General features: G+C 36.2%; 1 protein-coding gene across 1 annotated transcript in view; it reads left to right on the plus strand.

Annotated features, from left to right (window-relative positions):
* ADAM28 (ADAM metallopeptidase domain 28) overlaps window positions 1-8,655 on the plus strand; it is a 65,491-nt gene extending 56,836 nt beyond the window's left edge. Inside the window, 6 exon segments of the mRNA XM_032288550.1 lie at window positions 2,028-2,136; window positions 3,398-3,476; window positions 4,113-4,178; window positions 4,983-5,048; window positions 6,245-6,307; window positions 6,850-8,655. Coding sequence (XP_032144441.1) covers window positions 2,028-2,136; window positions 3,398-3,476; window positions 4,113-4,178; window positions 4,983-5,048; window positions 6,245-6,307; window positions 6,850-6,870 — 404 coding nt within the window. The 3' untranslated portion in view covers window positions 6,871-8,655.
* The last annotated feature ends 331 nt before the right edge of the window (window positions 8,656-8,986 follow it).

Raw genomic sequence — 8,986 nt, forward strand, 5'->3', positions numbered from 1 at the left:
AAAATCTTCAGTTCCTGGATGCCATATAGCTATATTTCTTTCAATCTTTATTTGCACTGGAATAACATTTTTCCATATTTTTATTTTTATCCTTTCTGAATCATGTTTTAAATCTTTCATTTCTTAAAGAAAGCATGCGCATTTATTTTTCAGTATTACTCTCACATCTTTGCTTTTTGTTTCTTTAACTGAGGTACATACTCCATTTAAATTAAATGTAATTACTTATATACTTGGGTGTAAATCCACAATAATATAGTTTTTATTTTTCTTTCCTGTTTATGTTTCCTTTGCTCTCCCTTCATATGGACTTATTGATTCTATTATTTTGTTAACTTGGATATTATGCATTTCTTTTACATTATTTTAATAATTATTCTAAAACTTCCCTTTTTTTTTAAAATAGACGTTCTTTTGTAGAGCAGTTTTATGTTCACAGCAAAATTGAACAGGAAGTACAGAGGGTTGCCATATACCTGGCCCGCACGGGTTCCCTCACAGTCAAAATCTCCCACTCCTGTGGAGTAGTTGTTGAGTGTAAATACTCCATAAACCTACATTAACACATCATTATCACCCCAATTCCACAGTTTCCATTAAGGTTTGCTATTGGTTCATTTTCATTTCTTTCTGCATTTCTGAACTTCTATGTAGGATCACTTTCTTTTCTATCTCTCTGGATTCTTGCCCACTCACTAATCTCTACAAAGTAATTTTATCTAACTTTTAAGTGCTATTTTTAGGAAACTTTTGTTTGCAAATAATTCAATGATTATTTTTAACAGAGGGTTGGTCTTAGTTTCCTAGTCCACCATTACCAGAAACAAGAAGAGGCTGCACTTACTCTTCAGTGATTTCTGTCTTCACCTGCAAACCTTACTGTTTGTTGTACTTCCGTCTGTCCTCTGTCCCAACTTTAGCTCCAGACTATGTCTTCTCAAGTTCAGGGTATTTCTGAAGTACTGCCAAGTCCCATTTATTTCCTTTGCTAAAATATCATTCTTTGAAAATAGTTATAGTTCTGACATTAGTGGAAGTAAGCTTATATTTTTCATTCTGAAGCTATCTACACTGCAGCAGAATGCTTCACTGTTTGATTTTCCTTTGACTTTTTGGACTTTTTGGAATGTGGATACTAGTGAATGTTTGAACTGAAGTCATTGTCTTATCTAGAATTCTGCTTCTGATGTGCCTATCTATATCCACATGTGTGTGTGTGCTCACACTTGTGAACTTTTCTTGCATTAATACTAAAATTAATCTTGCTATGGTTTGCTGATTTTAGTAATGAGAGTGGTCACTGTTGGCATTGCTCTTCAGTCTTTTACTTCCCATTTTCTTGTGGTTTCAGATTATTGTAAGAGAAATGAACACTTGAGATAGCAAAAGACTGAAGTGTTTGCATTCATTATTTAAATTCATCAATAAAAGAAAAAGCACCACGGGGCCCCAGGAATGTTTGTTCAAACCATTTCCTCATTCTCGAGGTCACATAACTTCCTTTCTGTCCATATTAATTCCATTGTGGACCAACATCAGTGGAACACTCAATTATTTGTCTATCAGTTCTCTTAGTCATACCTCAGCTTCTTATTTTCTACTGACAAGAATATATCTTCCAAGTTTTAGTTTCTTTTTCTGTTTTATTTCAAGACTGCTTCTCAAAATATTTTATTTCTTCTTTGCCATCTTCCTTACTGTATATTCTCTTCTATTCTCCCAGCTCATTTTCCAGTTGTTACAAACATTATCCCTTCTAAGTATTCTCAATATTATGATTTTTTAACTTATTTCATGTTAAATATTTCCTACAGATTTTATGTATATTTCTTCTATCTAAATATTAATATAATAATGCTGATCAAAATACATTTTCATTTTACTGGCTATGGGAGGTTTTCCAGCGAATGTATATTCATTAGAGAAAAGGGTAGCTGGAATATGTGCCAAGTAAAGAAACAAGGACTAGTGTGATGGGCAGATGTGTGTTTCTGCAGTGCTCAGTGGGCCTCTGTTCTCTGCTGCAGACTTCTCCATTGTGGTTGGGGTGCTGTTCCCAATGGCGGTCATTTGTCTGGTGGTTGCTATAGTAATCCGGCACCAGAGCTCCAGAGAAAAGCAGAAGAAGGACCAGAGGTGACCTTTTATCTTATATTGCTGTAGAGGCTCTCTGACCCCTTTTTTAATTAAAATTCAAGGGCATAACCTACCCTTTCAAAGTGAATTTTGGTTTACTTCTAATATTCAGAAATACATGCATATACAGTCTTTTTACACCAGAAGCTGGATTTCCTTTTAACTGAGATATCCTTCACAGGAAGAAATGGGTTTTTTTCTTCTGTTAGTCATTATATTTATATTTAACAATAAGAGTGATATTAACTCCCGTTATGACTGATTTTTGAATTTACTATAAGGATATCTAGAATTAATTGATCACTATATGATAAGCACTGTGCTATCAGTGCCACACCATTATTATTATTATTTTTTTTGAGATGGAGTCTCCCTCTGTGGCCCAGGCTGGAGTGCAATGGCAGGATCTCAGCTCACTGCAACCTCCACCTCCCGGGTTCAAGTACTTCCCCTACCTCAGCCCTCTGAGTAACTGGAATTACAGGCATATGCCACCACACGTGGCTAATTTTTGTACTTTTGGTAGAGACAGAGTTTCACCATATTGGCTAAGCTGGTCTCGAACCCCTGACCTCAAATGATCCACCCGCCTCGGCCTCCCAAAGTGCTGGGATTACAGGCATGAGCCACCACACCAACCCTGTGCTAAGCATTTTATATCTTCTTATCTCATTTAAACTTTCTCGAGAACTTCAAAGTGGTTATTATTAGTTTCATTTCACATATGAAAAGGGTTTTATATTAATTCTTACACAATTTTGCAAGGCTATGAACTTCACATTTTGACAAAAGTGAAAATGGGCTCAGAGACGTTATCAAATATGCTTTCAGTCATGCAGAGTAAGTGGAGGAGCCTGGGTTGATCTTACAAACATGATTCTAGCACAATAGTGTATTGTTTTTTTTTTTTTTTTTTTTTTTTTTCTTTCTGATTTATTCACTTATGAGTTTCTTTTAATTTTTAATGAATAAGATATTAATAAAACAACATAATTTAGATAAAAATTTGGATTCAACACTATCATTTTTAGAAATCAGGGTCCTATAGAGAAAAAAAAAAGAAAATTATATGTACTGATTATGAATTACAAGACAATGAAGGAGGCTGACAGGGAAGTAAAAGCTGAAAAATGACCCAGGGAGCAGATAAAAGACAAGAAGGACACAATGGGAAAAGGAAGATGGGAATCTTGTACAGAGTTTCCCGGTCATGCTGAAGGAGCTGCTAAGTCAATTGACATAATGTGTTTGTCTATTACAGGCCACTATCTACCACTGGGACCAGATCATACAAACAGAAGAGGAAACCCCAGATGGTAAAGGCTGTCCAACCCCAAGAGGTGAATTATAGTTTGGACTGTGATTACCGTGGCCCCATTTTGCATTTCTCTCACACTCTTAGACCACCTACGTATCATTTCTACCCAGCAGCATTTTGCAATTACACATTCAGAAAAGTCTCCTTTGTCTTTTGTTAAATGCAAAACAGAGTCCCTAAAATGCAGAGGCTACTTTGCTGGGGTGCATGAAATGCAAACAGAATAAAGAGAACAAAGAAGGCAGAAAGATGTCTGTCTGTCTTTGTCTCTGTCTGTCTCTCTCACACACACATTCCCTCTTGCTCTCTGATTCTAGGTTATTTCTTTGCAAATTGCCCAGTAGGTACAAAAATATGTATGTCTATATAATACATATAATATGTATAGTCCTAATGTCCTAGTCATGTCCTGTAAATATAGAGATTTTAGCTGAAGTTGGTTAATGATAATAACACTGGCAATAATTTACTGATGGAAACTTTTCATTACTGCTCTGGGAAATACTTCCGTAGCATATACCAGCTGGACCACTGTGACTCTAACTGGTCTCTTGGTGTCAGCTTAGTTCCAAGCTTCCATGCGTTAAAAAGACTGCTTACTTAAAAACTGTGCCTATGAAACTAATGGTTCATTTGAAACATTCATTCTTCTTTTTAGATGAGTCGGATGAAGTCCCAGGTGTATGATCTGCCATTAGAAGGCAATGAGCCCCCAGCGTCTTTTGTGAGTTAGCAACTTCTCTTAAATGTCACCCTAGTTCAATCTCCAGGAAATATCAGTGAAAGTCATAGTCGACAATGCTCCATTATTTCTTCACGACAATATTGAAATCTATGTGAATATTAATATAAAATACAAATTCTTCGGCAAAACTTGAGAATATAAAATGTGAACATGTATGTTACTCCATGCCAACTTAGGACAAGAAGAGAACCAATCTACTTAATAGGGTACCACTGCTGTTTTCATCGGCTCAGCCTGCTGCAACTAAATTAGCATAGACTGGGTGACTTAAATAACAGATGTTTAGTTCTCATATCCTGGAGACTGTGAAGTCCAACTTCAAGAAGCTGGCAGAGTCAGTGTTTGGCGAGGCTGCCTTCTGCCTTGTAGACAGCTGCCTTTTCATTGTATCCTCACATAACAGAGAACATCTCTCTTGTGCCTCTTCTCATGAGGGCATTAATCCTATTATGAGAGCTGCACCCTCATGGCCTCATTACTTCCAAAAGGCCCTACCTCCAAATACCATCATTCTGGGGATTAGGTTTTCAACATATGAAATTGTGGGGTGATGCAAACATACGGTTTACAGTAATCATCTTCATCACATATCTGTTGGCATTGGACTTCTGTCTCAACTGTGTGTGTGCAACTAAATGAAAGCAAGTGAATGCATACATTTACAATATTCTCATGGGTAGGGTCATGGCTTACCCATTTCTGAAAATGATTTAAGCCTTTTCTTTATGCACACCTATTTTCAGGACCCTGTCTTTGAATTTAAATTTTTTATCCTTTTCCTAGCTAATTACAAAGCCAGATTTTCCACCACCACCGATTCTTGCACCTATGTCATCTTCTTCTTTCCTTGTAAGTATCAGATAGTCACTGGTGATTTTTAAGTATCTCTTCTGCTCATTGTAAGTACTGTCTCCAAATCCATGGGTTATTTATCAGGATGTGTGCTTTTGAGGTTAACTTGAGATATCATAGCACATTTGCCCCAGGGGTATCTAAAAAAGCAAGGCCTACTTACTATGTATAAATTAGTATGGGTATTGATTTTTTATTATAAAAAATAGGGTTACTGTTACATAATTATTGAGAAACGATAAATAGCTCTGCTGGGTGAGGTAAATAGCTCCTTCAAAGATTCATTTCTAGATGCTTAAGAGGAGATAAAATTTTATTACATGATAATTAACTGTATATATATTGTAGATAGAATAAGACCTATTATTAGTCAGTTTTCTGTAGAAGGTAGGGTATGAAAAATAGGTCAGATAGAGGCAAATCTGCAATAAAAATCAGATGCTCATGAAGTAAGAAGCACAGGACATTCAGTCATTAAAAGTTTCCTGGGTATGTTTCCTGTGCTTGGTATTCTGCTGTGGGTAAATCAGCAATACCTAAATTTCAGTTCCTTTTTTTTTTTTTTTCTCCAAAAATTTTCACATTTTAGTGAGAAAGTCAGTGATGTAAAAATGGAGCCCTTAGGCTGGGCATGGTGGCTCATGCCTGAAATCCCAGCACTTTAGAAGGCTGAGGCTGGCAGATCACCTGGGGTCAGGAGTTCGAGACCAGCTTGGTCAACATGGGGAAACCCTGTCTCTACTAAAAATACAAAATTAGCCAGGTGTGGTGGCACATGCCTGTAATCCCTGCTACTCGAGAGGCTGAGGCAGGAGAATTGTTTGAACCCAGGAGGTGGAGGTTGTGGTGAGCTGAGATCTCACCACTGCATGCCAGCCTGGGCAACAGCAGTGAAACTCTGTCTCAAAAAAAAAATGGAGCCCTTAATTCCTCTATTATTTGTATTATCACCCAAGATGAGTGACACTAACAAGAAAAATATGGCGAGGAGAAAGTCAACAGGTTCAGAGTAGTTAAAGTAGGATGAATATTCATTGGCTGAAAGTTGGAATTTGAACTGGACTCTGAAAGCTGGGTAGAATTTAAATGAGTGAAAAAGAGGTAAGGAATAATTTCATGAAGAAATAACTATAGCTAAGATGGGACAAGCACAGCATTCTAATGACATGCCATTGTTTTTATAATTAATGTAGCATAAAGACACAAAAGCACTTCCCTCTACTGTTTTCAAGGATAGTCCAATGTCTACACCAAAGGTAAGAGATGTATAGACAAACTATTATATTCTTGTATTATAATTTCCTGCTATCAAGGAGAGAAGGCCCACCATGTGTTTTTAGAAGAAATTTACAAATAATAGTATCTGCATGATTTGGAGATGAGCTGACATTAATGTCTTATTTCTGAGTATGGCCAATAACTAAAAAGAGGGAAGTTGGAAGGGTCTCAGCTAGAAAGCTATGTAGACACCAATATTATTTGTCAGAAATATTTCCCAAGGATGAATATGAGAAGAAATCTCCCATAGAATAATAAGTACAGTATTCTATAACCCTCCTCCTGGTTCCCTACCTTCTCCATATTATGCTAATCACCAGATAAATATTTACATCTTAGTGTGGTGTTTTTCTCACTCCCTTCCTATCCTCTTGCATTTCCAATTCTTCATTTTTGCTCAAATAACCTATGAAACAGAAACCGTGACTTCACATAATTTCTTCATAGTTCAAAGTTTCATAATAGAGAATATCTCAATTTTTGGAGGAAGCTGATCATTTAAAAGTTCTGTCTTTTTTAGAACTCAAATCCAAAAGCATGAAGTAACAACTAGCAAGAACTCATGGCTAAATTATCAACTTGGAAAACTGGAAAATCGAATAACAGAGACATACTTATTTCTCAATAGTATTGCTCTTGACTCAAGGAGGTTAACATTTTCTGATTCATGTTATGCTTTGAAGAGACTGAAGAAAATGTTCAAGGGTGACATGCCTGAGAACCTTTGCATGAATTTAAAATTTCAATTATCCATACTTACAAGAAGGAAGATGATTGCAAAGAAATCTCTCTGAAGTTAAAATCTTTAATAGGAATTGATTCATTCTCTAATGAAAACAAAACAAAATACATCACACTAATCTTGGAGGAATAAGAGAAAAATTGTACATCCATTATTAAATGAGTAGCAACATCCTGATCATTTTAACCATTAACTTGTCAAATTAGAATCTCAGTTAAGAAAATGATGTAAACATTGTGTGTTGTGCATTTCTTTCTTACATTAGCTCCTGAAATCATTGTTGGCTATATCATTTGTAGTTTTTTACACTTGAGTACCACTATGAATTAAAAAAATGTTTTATCATATATATTTGTGTAATTACTGGCATGGTTAAAGTGGTGTTCACTTTCTAAATTTAGAAAATTTTAGTTAAATTCATAAAATAAACCAGAGGTTTCAAACTGGTAAGCTGCAGGGCATGTTTGGACTGCAAATGTATTTTATTTGGTCTGAATGATACTGGACACATAGTACTTTTAAATGTTTTGAATGTATTGCTAATATTTACAAATTGAGAGATCTTGCATAAACATCCAGATTCCCAGCTTTGTCAGATGTAATCACAAAGTAATCCGACTCTTTTTCAACAATAGAATCACGTTGCCTATATCAACCATCAGCTTAGTTGATGGGTAATGTAGCAAACACTATGGCTTGCCAGCAAAATAACCCCCTTCTTCCTGGCTTTTAGAACCCTAATTTTGTTCACCTGCTCACTTATAGGAACGAACCTCCTAACCATCTCCTGGTTAAAACCCTATCCATTTAAGTCAATTATGATGACCTCATTTTCCCATACTAGTGGTTGTCTTGGAGATGATTTTATAATCCTCCCCCTTTTTTCCCAGTAAGATGAGAAAGGAGTTATGTCAAAACATTGCTGGAAAATTTTTCCTCATCCCTTTTTCTGGATATGGGCTTCTGAATACTCTATCTGGTACTGCTGCACTCCACACTGCGATTATGAAGGCTGAAGAAGATACAGCAGAAAGATGAAAAGAATAAAACCTGACCTTTCAATGATGTCATTGATCTGGTAGATTAATGACTGCTGGAGTTACCTCACACTTTCTTAGTACTCCTGGTTATATGATCCATTAATTTTCCTTGTTGTTTAAGCCATTTTGAGTTAAATTTTCAGTCCCTTTAAACAGAGAACATCTTACCTAGTAAAGTAGCTGTTTCTGTAATCAAGGACCATGCTTTAGTTTAACATCACATGTACAGTTTTTCTTGGATGTGTCTGCTTCACCCATTTCCATCACTTAACTGGTCCCCACAGGCCTGTCTCTTCATTAGGAACTTTATGGTTTATTTACCCTTGCAGTCTGAGGTTCTAGATGAGCTCACTCTGGCCTCAAAGGTGAAGCTCAATCCTCAGGAAATCCAGAGTCCACTGTTCAAATCACTGTCAAGGCTAGAGCCTTTCTTTCCATGTGGCTTTTGCACAAGAACAACTTAAAATGTATAGTTTTAACTGCCCTGTGAGGTTTTGGAAGACCCTCTCCTGAAAAAGAAATAAATCCCTATTTCCTGGAAAGCTATTATGTACTTGTGACCAGTTCACGAAAACTTTTTGCTTGCTTTTTTAATTTTAATACCTGTCCCCAGTAACAGATTCACCTCATCAGTTTTTATACTGATGGAATGAAAATCTGAAACCTATGATTCTTCAACTAGCCAAGTACCACAACCTAAGCAAAAATTAACCATACACTCTCAGGCAGTGGCATATGAACACTCCTGTGAGTTCCTGAATGATGTCAGTAGGTCCCTGATGCAGGCACATCATAATTCTTATATGAAGAGGAAATAACTGCAATACAATGACAGAGAAACCATTATTTTATCATAGGACTTTGAATACAAGTCC

This window comes from Sapajus apella, unplaced genomic scaffold (assembly GCF_009761245.1).
Source record: "Sapajus apella isolate SASKATOON/1434 unplaced genomic scaffold, GSC_monkey_1.0 scaffold21, whole genome shotgun sequence".
Taxonomy (NCBI): Eukaryota; Metazoa; Chordata; class Mammalia; order Primates; family Cebidae; genus Sapajus; species Sapajus apella.